Genomic DNA, 22,530 nt, shown 5'->3' on the forward strand with positions numbered 1-22,530 from the left:
AGTATGCACACACTTAGCCTGTTTAACATATCACTTTGCTGCTAACGTTGGGGTTGTCCTACAACCCAGGTTTTACGAATGAGAATGAGGAATCTCACACTGTACCAATCTGCTCCCTGCAGTGCACCAAATGGACATGGTCTATTTTCTCAAAATTGACCCCTATAAAACCATCTATTACGCCTGAATGGCAAATGGCAAATGACATGGGCGCGGCCACCCGCTCCGCCCCATGATGAACACGTCACGCCCGCGCTATCTTGCCATACCGTCACTCAAAGCACCCAGCAGCCCACTGTTCCGAAGAAGCAGCGAGGCGAGTGAGATTCTCACTCGTAAAACCTGGGTTGTAGGACAACCCCAACGATTTACTTCGTTTCGAACTTCAGAATCTCACACTATGCCATTTATCCACCCAACCTCGCTGCAAAGAAGCACCTGGTGCGACCCTGAGACCCGAGGCTGGCAACGGAGCACATGGCCTCAGCCCATGGCAACCGTAGCCACAAGAGTGACTTAAGGAACTACCGCCTGGCGGCTGACAGCACTTGGCCACATCAAGGCTATAGAACCTAACAAAAGTGTGGTGGGTAGACCATGAGGCAGCTGCACACATGTCTTCCACTGACACACCACGCAACAACGCCCAGGACGTCGCGACACATCGTGTGGAGTGGGCCTTAATACCTTCCGGGGAGCCTTCCCCGCGGCAGAGTATGCCAAAGCAATGGCCTCCACTATCCAGTGCGACAAGCGCTCCTTGGACAGTGCCCCACCCAGGGCCCATGGCCCAAAGCAAACCAGTAGCTGGTTACAGGTGCGCAGCGTGCGTGTCATGCCCACGTAGGCCAGGATCGCACGCACCGGGCAAAGCGTGTTCAAGCGTCGCTCCTCCTCCGAGTTGAAAGGAGGGGGACAAAAGGCAGCAGGTCCACGACCATAGATCTGAAGCTGGCGTTGATATTTTTAGGCTGGTAGGCGAGGTTAGGCCGAAGCGTAACCCTTCGCTCGTCATCAGCAAATACCAAGCAAGACTGTTGGACCAATAGGGCAATCAGGTCGCAAACCCTCTTGCCTGAAGACAAGGCTAACAGCAGCGCAGTTTTCAAGGACAGGAACTTCAGGTCCACAGTTTCCAAGGGCTCGAACGGGGGACCTGAGAGACCCTCCAACATCGTGACCAAGTCCCACTTAGGGAAGACATTGCGTACCCGTGGTCGCAGTCTGCGCGCCCCTTTCATAAACCGGGAGACCAACAGGAGGCTCCCCACCGGTTTGCCTTCGATCTCCATGTGACAGGCCGATATGGCCGCTACATAGACCTTAAGGGACTGAGGGGACTGAGGCTCTGCAGGAAACAGAGGATGGGCTGAACGCCATAACTCACTGGATCCTCGTTACGATCCGTGCACCAATGGGAGAAGACTCTCCACTTGTAAGCATACTGAGAGCACGGGGACGTAGCCCTAGTGCTCTGGATCGTGTGCACCACGCTCATGGGCAACCCTTGAGATAACAGGTGCTCCCGTTCAGGGACCAAACCACCAACTTCCATCTGGAAGGGGCGGGGTCGAGTATTTCACCCTTCGCTTGCGACAGGCGGTCCTTCCGGCATGGCAGCGGCCACGGCGGCCCTACAGACAGCAAGATGAGGTCCGCACACCAGATCTGCTGCGGCCACTGCGGCACCACCAAGATAAGTAGCAGGCCCTGCTCCCTCACTCTGTCCAGGACAGACTGGATCAGGGGGAGGGGGGAACGCGTAAAGGCTCTCCCTGGGCCACACGTGCAAAGCATTGAAGAGGCGGGGCAGGGTAAGCATGCGGAAAGGGAGCTTCCTCAGCATCTTGTTCAGAAGCCGGAGGTCCAATATGGGCAGCATGGAGCCGTCCTTCTTGGGCACAGCGAAATACCTGTTGTAATACCCCGCGCATTTCCCCGCCTCCGGTACCAGGCGTATCGCTCCCTTGGCCAGGAGGGTAGAGACCTCCTCCTGAAGCATGGCTGCGGAGCCCTCATCCCTGTCGGGTGCAGGTATCCCGTCGAAGGCGGGTGGGGGCCCCACGAACTGCAGTGCATAGCCCCTCCGAATGGTGCGTAGCAACCACGGGGTGGGGGCGCAGAGTCGCTTCCAAGCAGAGATCCTGCTGGATAACGACGGTCTCGCATAGGATGATGGCGCGGAAACCGTGCCTTTCCTACATGTCCTTCTCTCTCTCTCTCTCTCTCTCACACTGTCTCTCTGTCAAATAAAGCATAAAATATATATATATATATATATATATGGTAACACTTTATATTAAGGTTCTATTAATAAGCGTTAATTAATAGGTAATAAGGCTCTTATAAGGTGCTTATTAACACTATTATTATGTTAATTATACTATATAAGTGTTAATATTCGCATTATAAACATATTTATTGGTAGCTTATAAGACATTAAGACAGGTTATGAGACACGTTTTGTTACTTCATAATAAATAGTTTGTTATTACCTTATTAGCAGTTAACTATGCACTTATTAACAGGTAACTATGCTTTTTGCAGGTACCGGATCTAAAGTGCCTTATTAAGGTTAATAAATCCTTTATTATGGACTTATTATGCTGCCTCAATGGAGGCAGATGTCTGAATGGCCAAACGGCCAGGGGGATGATTCTGAGAGATGTGTGTTTCACTCAGGGTTTTGTGTCTCTAAGAGGGGCAAATTCATGCAAATTCAGCCTCCCAGAGCCTTCTAAACAGCCAATAAGAGGTTTTTCTTGAATAACTCCGGAACCGACGCTTGGATCTTTCTGAAATTTTCATCGCTTATCCAGGAAGTGAACATGGGCTCATGAGGTACCTGCAAAAAGCATAGTTAACTGTTAATAAGTGCATAGTTAACAGCTAATAAGGTAATAACAAACTATTTATTAGGCTTAATAAAGTAACAAAACCAGCTAGTAAAGGTGGTTATAAAGTGCTTATAAATGTCTTATAAGCTACCAATAAATATGTTTATAATGCGATTATTAACACTTATATAGTATTATTAACATAATAATAGTGTTAATAAGCACTTTATAAGAGCCTTATTACCTATTAATTAACGCTTATTAATAGAACCTTAATATAAAGCGTTACCATATATATATATATATATATATATATATATATATATATATATATATATATATAATTAATATTAATATTAATAATGAATAATTAATCATTCTCACCAGTGTGTCGTGATTGGGAATCAAATGAATGCAAATACATGTACTTTGTGATCTTGAATTTTAGATTTATTTTCAATTCAATAGAAGTGCAATGTAGACAGGAGGTAACAAAATATATCTCGAACAGAAAATAAATGCACAATTGTAAACACTGCAGTACACGCTCCAGAACCGATACTTCCGGTGGCGGCGCTGTAGAGCAGTCGAAACCCAAAATGACACAGCCGAAGAAGGCTGTGTCTGAGCTAAAAACTTTGGCACTTCCATGTGAATAATGGCTCGGTATTGGAAACTGTGTATATTGATAACGTGTATATCGCGTGAAGCCATTGGAGCCGACCTTCCAGTGGCTAGAGGACCCGCGCATCCGAGACTCTGAAGGAAGAATGATTGATGAGTCTCGCGCTAGCTAGCTGGCTGCTAGCTGGCCGCTAGCTGCTCCGGTATGCTTAGCTTTTAGGTGATACAGTACCTCAAACTCGATGTCTTCGGTGATATTTTAATTCCGTTTTACACAAGGTGCAAACTACTGTTGACTTGTCCACTGTGCCATTTGGGAGTTTTAGTAAAACGAGCCATTTAGAAGCATGATGCTCTTTCTTTTCCATGCCTGCACCAACAACAGGAGACAGGAAACAGCTGCGACCGGCTTGACTACATAGTTAGTTAGTTAGTTAGTTAGTTAGTTTTTTTTATTTCCTGGTCATGCCATTTCTGGCCCATCCCACATGGGATTACAAGACACTATCACACCAAAATATATATAAACATAACATCCGGCTGTACCTCAATATACAAACAAAAATAAACAAAGTATATGATATATACACATACGTATGTACATATACATGCACACATACACACACATACTGTACATACATATACACACATACCCATACATACATAAAAAAAAAAAATCTTTTCTTCTTTTTTTTACATTGTCTTTTCCTGATAAAGAGCTTTTTTCTCATGTCCCAAGCTTTTTCCAAGTAACAAGCCAGTCCAAAAGTTTCATACGTAAACAACCAACTCAAATTATGTGCATCATCATTATTAAGAAAATCAAAATCTGTTTTTATCTTACTGAACAAAATATTGCGCGGTTCACTGTAAAAAGGACAATAAAAAACAAAATGAAACTCATTTTCTATGTAATTTAAACAACACATTGGACACACCCACTGCTCTTCTTCCAAACTGACATACCGTCCAGTTTCGATCATAAGCGGTAAAATACCAGATCTCAGCTGGGCACATAAGGCTCTCTGTTTTTTTGATCAATTATAATTAACACAATTTTCAGTACCAAAATCATATTTAATGATACGAAACGTACGCAGCTTTGGTTTAGTCCATACATCCTCAGCCCATCGCACCTTATACTGAGTAAACACAGATTCTCTAAGTATAGCAATGTTGATTTTGCTGTTATTGAAAAATGCCTCACCAAACCCAAAGCTAGAAAATAATGCATGCACATCTCTTGACCAACAACCGTTAATTTGTTTATCCCACAGAAAAATGGTTCTTGCTTCTTCTGCATGTTCCATATCAAGCAACCTATTCCACAGCTGAGCTAGCATGTTCCATATCAAGCAACCTATTCCACAGCTGAGCCGTACATATTTTCCAGCGAGCCTCACCTGGTTCCCACCCCATGTCCCCTGCTACAGCTAACTTTGGAGCATATTTGTGTGCACCTAAAACATATCTAATTGCACTGTTTTGGACTGAGTCACATATAGAGATGTTTCGGAGGCCCCGAGCCCCAGCAGAATAATCCAGCACAGGACATACACAAGCTACAATGAGTTTGGAGGATGTTTGAAAACTCATATCCTTCAGGTTTTTGCTCTTTCCCCCCAAAGGTCTATTTGCTGATTCAGCCAGAACTGTGACACCTTTTTTGCATATGCTCATCAAAGTAAAGACATAGATATTTATATGAATCCACATACGGGTGCGTCGAAGGGCCAAAATAGCGGCATGCGATTAACGCGATAAAAAAAAAAACGCGTTATGGTCCGCCCGTAATCGCATCGCGACAGCCCTAGTTTTCAACACGATATTTCTCAATATTCCTACATGACAACTGGCCAGCTGTTGTCAGTTCCAGTTGCTTACAGGAGATGAAACCTTATCAGTGTTATCCTCAGGTTTACTGTAGCGGAGTCTGCTCTCTGCAGCTGAAGTATCAGTGTTATCCTCAGGTTTACTGTAGCGGAGTCTGCTCTCTGCAGCTGAAGTGAAGGATGTGTTATCCTCAGGTTTACTGTAGCTGAGTCTGCTCTCTGCAGCTGAAGTGAAGGATGTGTTATCCTCAGGTTTACTGTAGCTGAGTCTGCTCTCTGCAGCTGAAGTGAAGGATGTGTTATCCTCAGGTTTACTGTAGCTGAGTCTGCTCTCTGCAGCTGAAGTGAAGGATGTTGTCTCCCTGCCGTCAGTCAAGACGAACACCCCACCGCCCAAACCCCTAATCCCTAATCCCAGCTCCTTGTCATTCAAGTACATTAATAAATAATTCCTTATAATCCAAGCGGGAGCCGCCATAAAGCAGCTTTCTGCTTGACTGGAGGAGTCTCACTGGGCCGAAGCGATGGAGCAGAGAATGAGTGTAGGGCCGCTGCGTCTCGTTTGGATTTGTTGCGTGTCTTACGGTCCCCCGCCACGGTCAGTGCAAGACCCCTTGAGCCTGTTTGGATGATCCCTTAATGCCCACTGACTTTACATTTTATGGCAATGTTCCACTGCTGTGCGAATGCCAGGCTGGAGAATGTCTTTGGAAATTATTTACTAAACTCACTCTCCACTTTCAAATTCCGACTAAAAACCGACCTGTTCTCCCAAGCTTACAACCTGCCCTACCCTTAACCACCTCCTCCACCCTCGCTACCTCCATCTCTCCTTCCCTCTCTCCCCTGATCCCTCCCTCACGCTCCCTCCCTCCCATCTGTTTTCCCTATATCCCTGACTATACATCTTAATTGTTATTTCAATGATGAGAGGAAGGAAGTAGACTAGAAGGAAAGTACAATAAAGTTGAATGATGCAACAAACAACACTTAGATTTGGCGTATGACTCCATGGTATGATGACGCTCCTCTGAGACGTGAGGAGGACGTCCCCCATAGGGAATTCTACAGGAGTCATGACATTGTTGGTGTTCAGGGGAGGAGGTGGGGCGAAGCAACTGCTATGGTCAAGACCATCACTGAGGGGAGACACACAAAGTGAGTTACAACATTCTAAAATACGAAGGAACTGATATAGAACTCCAGTTAGGTGATTTGCCAGCAGGCCAGAGAGAGGGAGAGCATGGGAAAGCGTGGGAGACATTGATTGGACAGGAATGACGGGGCGAGCATATTTATGAATGAGTGATGTCACCTGAACAGGGCGTTGCTGCAGGGGGAGAGAGAGATGAATGGAATGAACAATGGATTAATGTATGAGATTGTTAATCAGACATTGATTAGGGGAAGTAGTCTTGCATCATTGAAAATAGTCTGAGACATTATTGGTATCTGTTTGCTTGTTGCACGTATCTGTTGCCTGTTCCTTGTTTTCTATTTTCTTGTTTTCTTACTGACTCTTTGGGTCATTGAAAAGCGCTATATAAAATAAATGAATTATTAATTATTATTATTAAACTGATTTGTGGTTGTGTACATGCATGGTGTATTTATAGTCCAGATACAAATAACATCCGTCAGCCAAAAGCATTGCATTGCTAATTTTAGACCAGGGTTAAAAATTAGCTTCTTTTTTCAGAGGGAATTTTTTGCACCCTTGATAAAAAAAAATCAGAGGCATTTTGGTCATTTTCAGAGGCAATTCTATTGAATTATGTACTGTACTAGTACACTTGCATTTTGTATTAGCAATTAAACAGTCGGTTTGGACCGCTAAGATTCATAGTGGATGACGCCGTTTTCCCCCTCTTTGTCCCTAGCAACCAATCCATCTTCCATCCCCCGATTGTTGAATCTTTTATGATTGTGCTTGTTTTATTTGTTCTTGATGCAGGGGTTTGTGTGGGCGGGGTCACAGCATTTTCTCCTGCATCAGGCTGTGTACTCGCTTGTTTTCCGATCCAAAACCGCTCCGTTTTGAACACCCAGAACACACCGGACAGAATCCTCCTTCCACAAATCACCTACAGTGACCCAAAGGGGACAGAAGTCACATTCGTGAGTTAACACATTGAGTGCCAGCGACGCCATATGGCATCATTAGAAATTTACCGTAGGCTGCCAGCGACGCCAAATGGCGTCAATAACTCCAAATTGTTTTTTTGACGGGGGGGGGGGGGGGGGTGTCGATCTAACCCTCTTACATCGCCTCTTACAATATGAGAGCTATTGAATGTGTCTAACCTATTTTACAGAACCCTTAGGTGGCGACAGCGCTGTCCAGATGAGAGAAAGTGGAGTTAAACACACAGAAGAAGTCGTTGGGGAAAAGGAAATCGCATCGCATCCGTCCGTATGCATCGATATGCATGAAGCATATAGCTGTGCCTGCAGCAGCCAATCTGCTGTCACAATTGAGCACCTCCGTGTCCGCTGCAACAGCCCATCCGCATGATCAGCCGTGGAGTTGTTATTATTCTCAACTGGAAGCATGGGAGCTGGTGACAAATACACGCGGCTGTAAAAAAGCTGGATGTAGCAGACTTTTCAGTGCAGAGCAAACGCAGGCAGCAGAAAGCCCCAGAGACACGGAGGAGGAGTGTGCAGTTGAGGGGGGGGGGGGGGGGGGGGGGGCATGCAGAGCACGCAGAGCAGCATACAACACCCAGACAGCAGGACAGGATTGGCAAACGCAAGCTAGAATATCTGATGCCCACCAGCAGTAAATCAAGACCAGCAAGAAGCTGCAACCAGCAGCGCACGCAGGGGCCAGCGCTGTAAAAAAATATTATTTGGCCAAACAAAATTCCTTTGTTTTCACTCTTTTATTGAAGGAAATTATTTTTGAGGTGTCATTACATCAGAAAATATTAGCAATGAGTCAATGATGTGCTTGAAATGCTTCCTTTCACAAAAGGCTGAATATCTCAGGTTCTAGAAAAAAAGTGGCTGTTTTTGCTCAAATCAAGCTATCTTCTCCGGCTCATAACTAAAGAACGGAAAATGGGATCAATAAACTTTTTTTTGCAGGTGATAGAAGTGAGTCTCATCGTTATTTGTGCGTGTTCAGTGTTTACATAGTAATATCACACAATATTCTGTGGGCTTCGAGAAATCACTGAAAACGCTCTGAAACTCTGGCACTGGGAGCGTCCGTTCTCCAAAAGTGGCTGGCACTCAAAGTGTTAATATTTGACCACTCAGGTCAAATGTGAAGTTTTTGCCTCCCTCATTTGTAATTTTGCAGGTATTTCATGAATTTTCATTGCCTCAATTCAGACCTTTGAAATACACCCATGTTGACTGATTCTGGTCAGGCATCGCGACATGAAACAACGGTTTCTCAGTTGAAAGATGATCGGTCTAATGAGCGCCAGGGGGGGCCTAACGATTAGCCAATCAGCGCCACGGCCGGGAGTATCATGGATAGGTTGGTCTCTAGTGATTGGTTAGGGGAAATTAAGTCCCCCTCCCCTTCTGAAATCATTAGAGTGGAGGCAATGTCAGACTAATGATGGAAATGGAGTCTTAACAAGTCGTTCCTGACCCTGGTTAGTACACAAATCAGTAGGTCGGCAGGGAGTCGGCAGGAGTATTAGACACTGTTAGCACCAGGGATCAAACCAGCAACCTCTCGACTAACGGGCACCTCCCTAAACAACTCCAGGGTTTTCCATAAGCACCAGCTGCCAATTAAATGGCCACATCCGGACGTTAAAACATTTCCAGCCGGATACGTTCTTAGTGTCACAGTAACCGATAGACAACCCAACCGCCACATCCGTGCTGTGCTATTGTGTGTAATTCAGAGGTGTCATTTCGTAAGGTGGCCTCTAGTCTCCTGGCTGGGCGGTGTTTGGACCTTTAGGCAAAGCTTAAAGCTTAAAGCTTAAACATGCCAAAAAGTGTTGAATCACATCACAGCGCTTCCCATATACAGCGCAGCACCCTCTCTCCATTGCGAGCGGAGACTGTATTTATTGATATGCAAATTGGTATGTGACGTCAGTTACCTATGCACTAGCAGAAAACCCTGCAACTCTCCACCCTGGGTCGAGGATCGTTTTTCATGAACAGATCAATACATACTGTGGTCTGTTTTCAAAGCAACATCATTCTTCACTTCTTATTAAATGAGCTATAATTCCCTTGTCACTTTTGCTTTTCACCCCTTTCATTCAGATATTAGGAAAGCTAATGGAGACACAGGAGAGTTTGTGGTGGAATTTGACCCATTTGTCCACTATTCTGAACCTGTAAATATGTAAAAATGATAAATATATGTCAACTAGATAAGAGGAAACCAGACTACTGATGACCTTTTTTCGACTCAGAACACTGAATCCTTCAGTTGCATTAAAAACCTTTCTTCTGTTTGCAGGGAACGCTGTTGGGACCAACGCCACTGAGCCGGACAGCGCGGCCAACGCGACCTCCCTGCTCAGCAAGGATGAGGGGCCCGTCAAGGTCAATGAGGCTGTCGTGGCGGTAACCTTGGTAACCGGCTCTGCCGGTCCCGGCACAGTTGACCCCGTGACCCCGCGGGCTGGCCGAGTGCCCCGCTCCGGTGAGGAGGAGGAGCAGAGCAGTGGCATGTTTGGAGAGACAGCAGCGCCCCCGGTGGAGGAAGCGGGCGTGGCCGCTCCACCCCAGCTCAGCGCTGACTCCGCCGAGACGGAGCACCTGCTGCCTAGCAACCCCCGCATACAGGAAGGGATGGAGGCAGAGGAGGTGGAGGAGGAAGAGGTGTGTTCTACAGTTCTGCAGTCAGAGATTCGTCTTACTTGAATATATTTAATATGATTTAGGTCTCATGAGAGGAAGAGATGCAACTAGCAGCAGGGATACATACATACTGGGTATGTAGGTGCAGGGATACATTTCTTCAAAGAGAAAGAGATGGTTACAGTGTTTTATAATGTGCAATTACGCACCCGGATTGCTGATATCATAATAGATAAGTTGATACACTACAGTACCTATAGTAAATTTTGCCACAGAGCTTAGGTGAGATTAGGATCGCCTGGGATGAAACATCAGATAGTGTGTACAGGACATGATAGACTAGGATTTCTGTGAGGTCATGCGAGCCAAAATGTGGGGGTTTGAAAGTGTGTGAATATTGAGCAGAGATGTGTACCGTAAATTCCGGACTATAAGCCGCGGCTTTTTTCCCGTTTTTTGGCCCCTGCGGCTTATATAACGGTGCGTCTTATCTATGGATTTTTTCAGAAAAAAAAAAAAAAAAAAAAAAAAATCTCTCTTTTTTAGCACTCTTTCTAACTATAAATCCACTTCTGTTTTAATTTCCTCTCTTGCCCTCTTTTCACCACACCGCGGACACTGTGTGCACTGTAAAAATAAACAACGGTGGTGTTGTGTTATGTTGTTTTGTTGAAATGTTACGGTAATACGGTAAATGGGAGCTTCCTCAAACAGCCATCTCTTTCCCGACAATCCCCTCTGTGCGTGACCACTTACATATGGTAATTACGGTAAGCAAACGGCCACAAGCCCATCAACTCCCTCCCCCGACTACCAGGAGAAAATCACAAACTTCGGCGAATTCACACAAAGGAAGATCAAGGAATATTCCATCGAACCGGAGCAGATCATAAATATGGATGAAGTGCCTTTGACGTTCGACCTGCCACTCACTCGGACTGTTAACAAGAAGCGCCCTGGAGGATTCTTTCACCAAAAAAAAGCTTTGCTCGTTCTCGACAGCATGAGAACGAGCAGTAGATGATCATGAGGTGGTTTTTCAGACGTGTCGATATAGCAGTTTATCGCAAAAGTGTAATGGAAACACATTTTTCGCATTTGCACGTCATGTGACCCATATTATCCCTTGGAAAAGGAGCGGAAAATAAGTTTGGTAAGTAAGGTTCGATAGCCGTGTCAAAACCTCCGCAGCAAGTGGAAAACTTTGAAGCAACGCTACCTAGCAGAAAGACGAGTGTTGTGCAAAAGCGTAGCCGGGCAAATTAGATAATGTTTAATGGCAGAAATCGGTCCATGGTGACAGCAGGCTGCCTGTGTGCGCGCATTTGGCACAGCGGCGAGATGAGAGGATGAAAAGCACACACTGGTGCGGTGGTGCTGTCTGAAGTGAATACAGTGACTGTGAGTAGGCTAATACATTGCACACGTTTCAGGTGCAATTATAGAACCAAATCAGCCTTTTCCCCCCTCCATCTCTAAATCGGACCAGTTGTAGGCTATTAGGCTACCTTTTTTCCTCTGCCTGTCGCGCTGACTGCATTCACGCAGCCAGCAACATTTTGCGACTCATTTTCTTTTGAATTGATAATCAGGCTCGTTTATATGCATTGTAACTTCATGTTGGGATTTCCATTGACCATTGGTTGGATTTGAGCATGCAGGGGACGGGATATGGGGCAGATCCCCGTGCGTAATCACTGTGGCAGCTGCTGCAACGGGGAATCACTCAAACGCAACTTCAATGGAAACGCCTACAAGTCGCAATTGTACATTGTCGAAGTTGTAGAAATATCGCAATTCTTTTGCGAAAAACTGTAATGGAAACACAGCTATAGATGAAGAGGAGTTCGTTGGTTTTGAGTGACAATGAAGGAGAGAGGAGAGTGGTTGACGAAGCCACCCTGAACCTGTTCGTTTCCGACACTGAAGATGAGGACTTTGGTGGTTTCAGTACGCAGGAAGAAGAGGAAGACGAGCATTAGTGACTTGACTTCTCTGGTTACAGGTTTGCTGCACATATAGCCTATTGTTGTGTGATTTTGTCTGGGGATTAGTGACCTGACTTTTGTTTTGTTTTGTTGAAATGTTAATAAATGGGAGCTTCCCCAAACAGCCATCGCTTTCCCGACATTCCTCTCTGTGCACGAACCCTTTCATATGGTAATTAAACATCAAAACACCCGCGGCTTATAGACCGGTGCGGCTTATAGAAGAAAAAAATAGTCAATTTTGGTCCCGCGGCTTATACACCGGTGCGTCTTATAGTCCGGAATTTACGGTACATGAATATACATTATGCGTGTATGTTGAATAACTTTAAAGCTTTAAAGCCCCCCTCCAGTATATTTTGTCATTTTTAAGATATTTCATCATGTGTTGGTGAGTCTTGACCTGGCCTGTTGATTAGTCACACCCCAGCAAACATTGTCTAGACCGCGATTGTCTAGATGCCTCCGCCGGCGATAGCCAGGCCGGAGGCATTATGGATCCGGGTTGTCCGTCCGTACGTCCGTCCGATGCTTGTTAACGCCTCGACGGAATTTAATCAAATTTGCCTCAAACATCGACTTGGACTCAAGGATGAACTGATTCGATTTTAGTGGTCAAAGGCCAAGGTCACTGTGATCTCTCGAACGCCATTTTCAAACTTGTTAATGCAATATCTCAGGAATGCCTTGACGGAATTTCATCAAATTTGCCTCAAACATAGACTTGGACTCAAGGATGAACTGATTAGATTTTGGTGGTCAAAGGTCAAGGTCACTATGACCTCTCTCCCATTTTCAAGCTTGTTAATGCGATATCTCAGGAATGCCTTGACGGAGTTTCATCAAATTTGCCTCAAACATTGGCTTGGACTCAAGGATGAACTGATTTGATTTTCGTGGTCAAAGGTCAAGGTCACTGTGACCTCACGAATGCCATTCCCAAGTTCGTTAAAGCGATATCTCAAGAACGGCTTGATGGAATTTCTTCCAATTTGGCTCAAACGTCGACTTGGGCGCAAGGCTGAACGGATTACATTTTGGTGATCAAAGGTCAAGGTCACTGTGACCTCTCCAACGCCATTTTCAAGCTTGTTAACGCCATATCTCAGGAATGCCTTGACGGAATTTCATCAAATTTGCCTCAAACATTAACTTGGCCTCAAGGATGAACTGATTACATTTTGGTGGTCAAAGTTCAAGGTCACTGTGACCTCACGAACGCCATTCCCAAGTTCGTTAACGCGATATCTCGGCTTGATGGAATTTCTTCTGATTTGGCTCAAACATCGACTTGGGCGCAAGGATGAACTGATTCCATTTTGGTTATCAAAGGTCAAAGTTCAAGGTCACTGTGACCTCACACACCCAATCTCCAAGCTCTGTAACGCAACATCTCAGGAGCACCTTGACGGAATTTCTTCCAATTTGCCTCAAATAGCGATTTGGACTCAAGAATGAACTAATGGCGGAGGCATAAATCCGCGGTGCGGTCGTTCTAGTTGATTAATAAAACGACATTTGATTGACAATGTATTTGGTTGTGTGATAACGTTTATGTAGTGCACTACTCTGGTTCAACTCTTATTTACACAACAGAAAACAATGTGTTGCCATACAAGGGAGAAAATCAGATCTCTTTATTCAACAAAGAGGTGTACCTCAGGGCTGGAAATTGATTCAAAATGAACATCCCTAGTTAGGACCCCCTCGAAAAACGAGATGATTCATCTCGAGGTTTTTTCCCCCTAAACGAATAAACTTGAATATATGTCATATAGTATAGTATAGTTTTTACCTGCGGTGTAAGTGCCTCTTTATCGTATTTATCACAAGCTTTCTGTGGTATTGTCCCCTTACTCTTGCCGTAACTAGTGTGTTCTGGGTAATCTGGATATTGTGCTGTTTGCTAAATGGTCCGAGAGTAACATTAGGTGAGGTTAAAAGACCTCACGATAAACACTTGATCTCCTGAAGCACAAAGTACACATGAGATGGACGGTAAATGAAGCTGTACAGAGTAGACGCATGCACAGTCAAAATAATAGCCTGTTAGCCATTATCGTACATGATATAAAATATCTCATCGTTGGTTGGAATCATGAAACTGAATTGTAACTGCGACTATAGGCTTGCAATTTAAGTTCCAGTATGAACCTTCACCCTGAAATTTCCTGTTGACGACACTATGTATGTCCAAAATACTCAAAGTAACTCCAACAAATTGACAGCTGAATGGATCAGGTATAGCGCTATGGCGCAGGCATCCCCGGTTCAAATCTTGCACATGGTCATACTTCACCCCCCCCTCAATGTAGCAAAAATGGTTAAATCTGGACATACCGTAGGCTATATGTAACGCTGCTGAATGCACACTGTGCAAATTTGTATCTGAATATAGCCGGAGCGGCATATTTCGACGTTGTGGGGAAGGAGACTACGTGCATTGGCCGTGCAGGAAACGCCATCGACGTCGCTACGATTTCCATTCCGGATATATAATTAGACCCTGACTAGACGTAGTGGTGGTTTGACGTGTAGAAGACGGTTGTTATACGTGAAAATGTTTGCTGGGACTGTTCGCTAGTAACTCATTTTGCGCTCAAAGTTAAAAAAAGAAGAAGCTGTTGCTAAAAACAGGTCATGGTGTCAGACACAATAAAGGTCTGACGTATTGATAGACAGTAAATACATTCAGTAAATAGCCTCTGGCGTTAGTTAGCTGTTAGCTACGTTTGTTAGTTAAGTGTCCGCCAGGCTCAAAACACCGCTTTGACCAATTTGATTTAACTGTTAATTCAATTCAATTCAATTCAAACTTTATTCAGGACACAGCTCAGGGGGGCCCATAGCACAACAAACACTAAACACAGAATAGAAATATAAAAATGGAAAACAGCAGTTCAGGCTTTCCATAAAGCCCACCAGCTTTGATATCTGTTCGCTGGTTGTTGATATTATAACAATATTGTGGCGTGTTTGACATGGAACACCAATGTTACACAGGTAGAAAAACTGACTGGAGGGGGCCTTTAAGGCCTATATACTAGGCCTATAATACTGAACTATAGTGTGTGAGTCTGATTGAGATGTGCCTACAGATTGTTGACTGTATTGTATTAGATCCTACACTGTAACTATCATGGACACATGTAATAGGAATATTTTCTCTAACAAGGTGCGCCCGCCACAGACCAACCCGCCATGGATCAACGCTAAAGACACGGCCGTGTTCGACCTGGACCGCCTCTCCACCACCACCGCTCCGCCCCCAGCCGCCACCAACCCCTCCCACCCCGACGTGCTGCACCCCTCCCACTCCGATGTGCTGCACCCCTCCCAGCCCGATGTGCTGCACCCCTCCCAGCCCGATGTGCTGCACGTGGACTTCTTCGACCCGTCGTCCCGCGGCCGCGGCCTGGACCTCGCCCCGCCCTCCCCCTCCTCGCTGGCCCATGAGCTGCAAGGGGGCGACCCCACCTCCTGGGCCATGCTGGATAACTACGACTACCTCACACCCTTCGAGGACGGGGTGTCCCCCACTGCTGATGAGTACACCTACAGCACCACCACCGACACCTACGAGAGCGACGAGGACCTGAGGCTGTCCCCCGGCTCTCCAGCCCGCTCCAGGCCCCGGGCCCCCAGCTCCGGCTCTCTCAGCCCAGACGTGGCTCTGCCGGACGGCCCCGCGGCGGCCCCTCCCTCCGCCTCGCCGGTGGACGGCGCGGACGGGACAGGCGGATGCCGCGTGGGCTACCAGGTGCAGAACGGAAGCTGCCGCTCGCCCTGCGATGCCCTACCCAGCTACTGCTTCAATGGAGGACAGTGTTACCTGCTGGAGGGCATGGGAGTCTTCTGCAGGTAGGACAAAGCACAAACACAAAGACACATACATGTACGCACTAATACACACAATATACACAGACATATTTATTATATACACGAAACTAGCCATAACCACCATGCAATATAGCGGCATTGAGGCCCCCCAAAAAATCGGCTGCTATTTTTGCAGCGTCTCCAAGGAGCAGGGATAAAAAAGAAGCAAAGAAATGGAGAGAGAAGGGAAGGGGGGGGGGGGGGGACAGCTAGGCTACTCTTAGAGAAATTAAAATTAACATGTTTCAGCTGCAATAGCCTCAGGGTTACAGGCTTGCATGCATAATCAAGAATACATGAATTAAATTACTAAAATATGGCCATAATAGCCACTTAGAAAGAACATAAAATCTCATCTCACAATTCTTTAAAATTAGATTGAGTTAATTGAATTCTTAAATTCTGGATGTTATTGAATAAACCTGCTGCCGACTGCATGCAGTCCTGTAACCCAGACAAAGACACTGCAGCATCCAGTCATTAGCATCTGAGCAAGCAGCTCCAGCCAGCCACAAGCAGTACTCTCATCACAACATAATCATAAAGCATCTTAACAGCTCATCATGCAGTATTCTCATCACAACATAACATAATCATAAAGCATCTTAACAGCTCACCATGCAGTACTTTCATCACAACATAACCATAAAGCATCTTAACAGCTCATCATGCAGTATTCTCATCACAACATAACCATAAAGCATCTTAACAGCTCACTATGCAGTATTCTCATCACAACATAACTATAAAGCATCTTAACAGCTCACTATGCAGTATTCTCATCACAACATAACATAACCATAAAGCATCTTAACAGCTCACTATGCAGTATTCTCATCACAACATAACTATAAAGCATCTTAACAGCTCACTATGCAGTATTCTCATCACAACATAATCATAAAGCATCTTAACAGCTCACTATGCAGTATTCTCATCACAACATAACCATAAAGCATCTTAACAGCTCACCATGCAGTACTCTCATCACAGCATAACCATAAAGCATCTTAACAGCTCACTATGCAGTATTCTCATCACAACATAATCAGAAAGCATCTTAACAGCTCACTATGCAGTATTCTCATCATAACATAACCATAAAGCATCTTAACAGCTCACCATGCAGTATTCTCATCACAACATAACCATAAAGCATCTTAACAGCTCACTATGCAGTATTCTCATCACAACATAACTATAAAGCATCTTAACAGCTCACTATGCAGTATTCTCATCACAACATAACCATAAAGCATCTTAACAGCTCACTATGCAGTATTCTCATCACAACATAACTATAAAGCATCTTAACAGCTCACTATGCAGTATTCTCATCACAACATAACTATAAAGCATCTTAACAGCTCACTATGCAGTATTCTCATCATAACATAACCATAAAGCATCTTAACAGCTCACCATGCAGTACTCTCATCACAGCATAACCATAAAGCATCTTAACAGCTCACTATGCAGTATTCTCATCACAACATAACCATAAAGCATCTTAACAGCTCACTATGCAGTACTCTCATCACAACATAATCATAAAGCATCTTAACAGCTCACCATGCAGTATTCTCATCACAACATAATCATAAAGCATCTTAACAGCTCACCATGCAGTATTCTCATCACAACATAATCATAAAGCATCTTAACAGCTCACCATGCAGTATTCTCATCACAACATAATCATAAAGCATCTTAACAGCTCACCATGCAGTATTCTCATCACAACATAACCATAAAGCATCTTAACAGCTCACCATGCAGTATTCTCATCACAACATAACCATAAAGCATCTTAACAGCTCACTATGCAGTATTCTCATCACAACATAACATAACCATAAAGCATCTTAACAGCTCACTATGCAGTATTCTCATCACAACATAATCATAAAGCATCTTAACAGCTCACCATGCAGTATTCTCATCACAGCATAACCATAAAGCATCTTAACAGCTCACTATGCAGTATTCTCATCACAACATAACATAACCATAAAGCATCTTAACAGCTCACTATGCAGTATTCTCATCACAACATAACATAATCATAAAGCATCTTAACAGCTCACCATGCAGTATTCTCATCACAACATAATCATAAAGCATCTTAACAGCTCACTATGCAGTATTCTCATCACAACATAACATAACCATAAAGCATCTTAACAGCTCACTATGCAGTATTCTCATCACAACATAACATAACCATAAAGCATCTTAACAGCTCACCATGCAGTATTCTCATCACAACATAACCATAAAGCATCTTAACAGCTCACCATGCAGTATTCTCATCACAACATAACCATAAAGCATCTTAACAGCTCACCATGCAGTATTCTCATCACAACATAATCATAAAGCATCTTAACAGCTCACCATGCAGTATTCTCATCACAACATAACATAACCATAAAGCATCTTAACAGCTCACCATGCAGTATTCTCATCACAACATAACATAACCATAAAGCATCTTAACAGCTCACTATGCAGTATTCTCATCACAACATAATCATAAAGCATCTTAACAGCTCACCATGCAGTATTCTCATCACAACATAATCATAAAGCATCTTAACAGCTCACTATGCAGTATTCTCATCACAACATAATCATAAAGCATCTTAACAGCTCACCATGCAGTATTCTCATCACAACATAACCATAAAGCATCTTAACAGCTCACCATGCAGTATTCTCATCACAACATAATCATAAAGCATCTTAACAGCTCACCATGCAGTATTCTCATCACAGCATAACATAATCATAAAGCATCTTAACAGCTCACTATGCAGTATTCTCATCACAGCATAACATAATCATAAAGCATCTTAACAGCTCACCATGCAGTATTCTCATCACAACATAACATAATCATAAAGCATCTTAACAGCTCACTATGCAGTATTCTCATCACAACATAATCATAAAGCATCTTAACAGCTCACTATGCAGTATTCTCATCACAACATAATCATAAAGCATCTTAACAGCTCACCATGCAGTATTCTCATCACAACATAATCATAAAGCATCTTAACAGCTCACCATGCAGTATTCTCATCACAACATAACCATAAAACATCTTAAAGCTGCATTCAGCGATGTTTTTGTGTTAAAATAAGTGTTAAATGGCTGAAATAGTTTGAGTGTTTGGTCAGTCTGAGACATGCTTGTGAATTAGGGCCATACAAATCAACTTGACTTGACTTAACTTGAAACCCCTAATCCCCCACTGTCCTGTACAGTATCTCTCTCCTGTAGCATGCAGGGCGGACATATCTCCACTGTCCTGTACAGTATCTCTCTCCTGTAGCATGCAGGGCGGACATATCTCCACTGTCCTGTACAGTATCTCTCTCCTGTAGCATGCAGGGCGGACATATCTCCATCTGTCCTGTACAGTATCTCTCTCCTGTAGCATGCAGGGCGGACATATCTCCACTGTCCTGTACAGTATCTCTCTCCTGTAGCATGCAGGGCGGACATATCTCCACTGTCCTGTACAGTATCTCTCTCCTGTAGCATGCAGGGCGGACATATCTCCGTCTGTCCTGTACAGTATCTCTCTCCTGTAGCATGCAGGGCGGACATATCTCCGTAAGCGTAACTCGTAGAGACTCACGGCGGCATGGATTCGGGGTGAAAAATGCATAATAGTCCTTTACAGGCATGGCGATCTGACCTTCCTTTTCCCAGAAAATGTAAACATTCCTCTGATTGGATAGTGAGGGCGACGCCAGTCAGAGAAATGTTTACGTTTTCTGGGACGATGCCTCTAATGGATATACATGTATGTATTTAGTGTATGTAGCTACAGGAGAGAGATACTGTACAGGACAGCGGGGGATTGGGAGTTCCAGGTTACTGACCAAACACTCAGTTTCAGTGATTGCTGTCAGAATGTAGAGCCATTTACACTTATTTTAACACAAAGAAATCGCTGAATGCAGCTTTAACAGCTCAGCACGCAAGATTCTCATCAAGCCATAAGCATACAAGCCATAACCATAAAGCACCTTAACAGCTCACCACGCAGCATTCATCACATCATCATCACAACAAATACCTGGAGCTCATAACAGTCAACAATGTGAATTTCAGTCCACGAAGTGTGATTGTGTATCACTGCATCACATGCATAGAATCAAACCTTTTGAATGGAAAGTCCCCTAGCATTCCAATATAAAATCCTGCTGGATTGCTTCCAAAACAGACCAGGATCCAAATCATATTTGGGCCTCAATCGCTCATAATCCTGTATTATTGAACATAAAGGCCTTTCTGTCTGTCAACCCTGTTTTACTTTGACTTTATCATGAATATTGAAAATAAATGAGAATTCAGTCATGTAACGTAGCCAGCAGTCGTGCAGTGCAGTGAGTAAACCTCCCTCCCGACGCCTTAAGAGACGCTCTAGTGACAGACGCTAGAGCACCTAGGGTTTTAGCCTCCTTGCTAGTGTCCGCCTCCCATGCCAAAGGTTCCCGGTTTGATCCCCAAGTGCAGGTACTATCTATTCACCCACATGTAAGTGGAAACTCCATTGAAGTTGGTAGGACACCAAACACAGAATGAGTTAGACTCTGTGCCTCCCAAACCACTACTGTCTTCTTACAGCTCCAAAAAAAAAAGTATAAAATGTCCATAGGATTTCTCCAAACAGCTCATGCAGCATAACCCAAGTGTTTTGTAACAAAACTATTGAACTGTGGCTCCAAAAAGTCTATTTACTTCATTATATCCAATGTTTTCCTGACAGTACTCTGGTCGACTGTTGGCACGTTCTAGAAAAACCATTGTCAGTAAGGAAAACATGAGAGATAATGAGGAAAATATTGGACGTTTGGACCCGTAATGCAAATGTTTGGCTAAAAATACCTCTTCATGTATGTGCCTTGTGGAGAAGTTTGGAGGCTGGGAAAAGTGTTTAGTGGTCCTAACAACTTCAAAGGAGTTGTCACTGAATGCAGATGAGTATAGACCCCTTATACAGCTTGTCAACATTGAGCTGCGCGCGCATCGTGTAGGCAAAAAGCCGTGAGCCCAGCATTGACAGACAGTGAGAACTGTGTAAAAGCCCCGCTGTCAGGACTGCTCTATGCCCATCTGCAACACACAGTTAGATTTTAGTTTTAAAATGCAGTTCTCGGCTTACTACCACAGCTTATCGCCTAGTGATAAGCAATGTTATGCATCGAAATTAACGCTGTTTAATGGGATATGTCTTACAGACCCATACGCACTGGCGCTGTCAATTGGCCAAGCCTAGTGGCCGGCAATACATATCGTGCATTCCTTTATAACTGGGGATAGCGTAGATAATTATTCTGTAACTTGCAAAGATATATTGTTATGTTGATAATGCACACAACTCAATAATGACATTATGTAACGTTACTTGGTCGTTAACTAACCGAGCGATGTGGCTGAGCAGCCTACAGTTTCAGGCAGCTTACCTGATTATGAAGAGCACTACAAAGTCGGGCATTTTTAATGATGTCCTCGTTCCAATCAGTTCAACTCAATAATGACATTATTTAACGTTACTTGGTTGTTAACTAACCAAGCGATGTGGCTGTTACTAGCAGCCTACTACGTACAGTTTACCTGATATGAAATGAGCGAGCACTGCAAAGTCGGGCATTTTTTACGATTTCCTCTTTCGGCTTGCAACCAAAGACACATACGGTTAGCATTAAAAGCAGTATGAGTTGACGGGATTCGGTAAAACTTTAGTCCTTGCTTTGTTGATAGTGTAACAGACTGTTCAGTGTTGTGTTGTGTTCTATTGCGTATGTGCGAGGCTGTGTACAGTATGTTCCCTTGAGTTGCGTAGAACAGGATATGTGGGGAAAAGCTTGTTATAACGTTACAGCCTGGCTCTATCGTTTATTATTTTATTAACCAAGTGTGAATAGGCGGACCCGAATACTCTGCTACAATAGCTTTCCGATTCTGGCATCGCACTGCACAACACGAAGACATATCTAGCTCGAATAGTTTTCGGGCCATTGGAAAACTACTTGACAGGGCTGCGCTGAGTCTGTCTTTCTGCCTCCGTCTTGCGCATCTGACGCTGCTTGTTGTCATTGTGACGTAGGCGTATAAGGGGTCTATATGACTGACTTTTTATTTTTTATTTGGGGGGGGGGGACTACTCCTTTAACACGTTCACTGCCAAGGACGTGTTAACACGTTTTCAGAATCCAGCTGTTGACTGCCAACGACGTGTTAACACGTTTTCAGAATCGATTTTTTTTTTTGGCGGTGGGACGTTGATCTAACCCTTTTACGTCTCCTACACCAGAATTGGAGGTATTGAATGTGTATAATCTATTTTACCGACCCACTGAGTGTCGACATGTCTCTCCACAGTAGAAAGAGGCGACCCAAAACTGGAGGGAAAAGCGCGAGGAAGCCGTTCTCATACTGTAAAATTGATGGCGAAAACGCTTTCACTTTCGCGCTGATGCACAGCGGTGGCAACGGTGGGGGGTTCCAAGAATAGATTGGATGCACACTTTGAAACACGCAGCATAAATATGACCAGAATCGCAT

The 22,530-nt window shown here is 44.2% G+C and overlaps 1 protein-coding gene across 1 annotated transcript in view; it reads left to right on the top strand.

Annotated features, from left to right (window-relative positions):
- Window positions 1-2,090: 2,090 nt before the first annotated feature.
- The window catches only part of cspg5a (chondroitin sulfate proteoglycan 5a), a gene marked incomplete at both ends in the record, with an annotated part of 105,947 nt that continues 85,507 nt past the window's right edge, over window positions 2,091-22,530 (top strand). The window contains 3 exons of the mRNA XM_083632624.1: window positions 2,091-2,160; window positions 9,735-10,099; window positions 15,242-15,927. Of these exons, the coding sequence (XP_083488750.1) occupies window positions 2,091-2,160; window positions 9,735-10,099; window positions 15,242-15,927 (1,121 nt within the window). The remainder of the gene's footprint in view (window positions 2,161-9,734; window positions 10,100-15,241; window positions 15,928-22,530) is intronic.

Source organism: Poromitra crassiceps (assembly GCF_964638095.1).
Source record: "Poromitra crassiceps genome assembly, chromosome: 1".
Lineage (NCBI taxonomy): Eukaryota > Metazoa > Chordata > Actinopteri > Beryciformes > Melamphaidae > Poromitra > Poromitra crassiceps.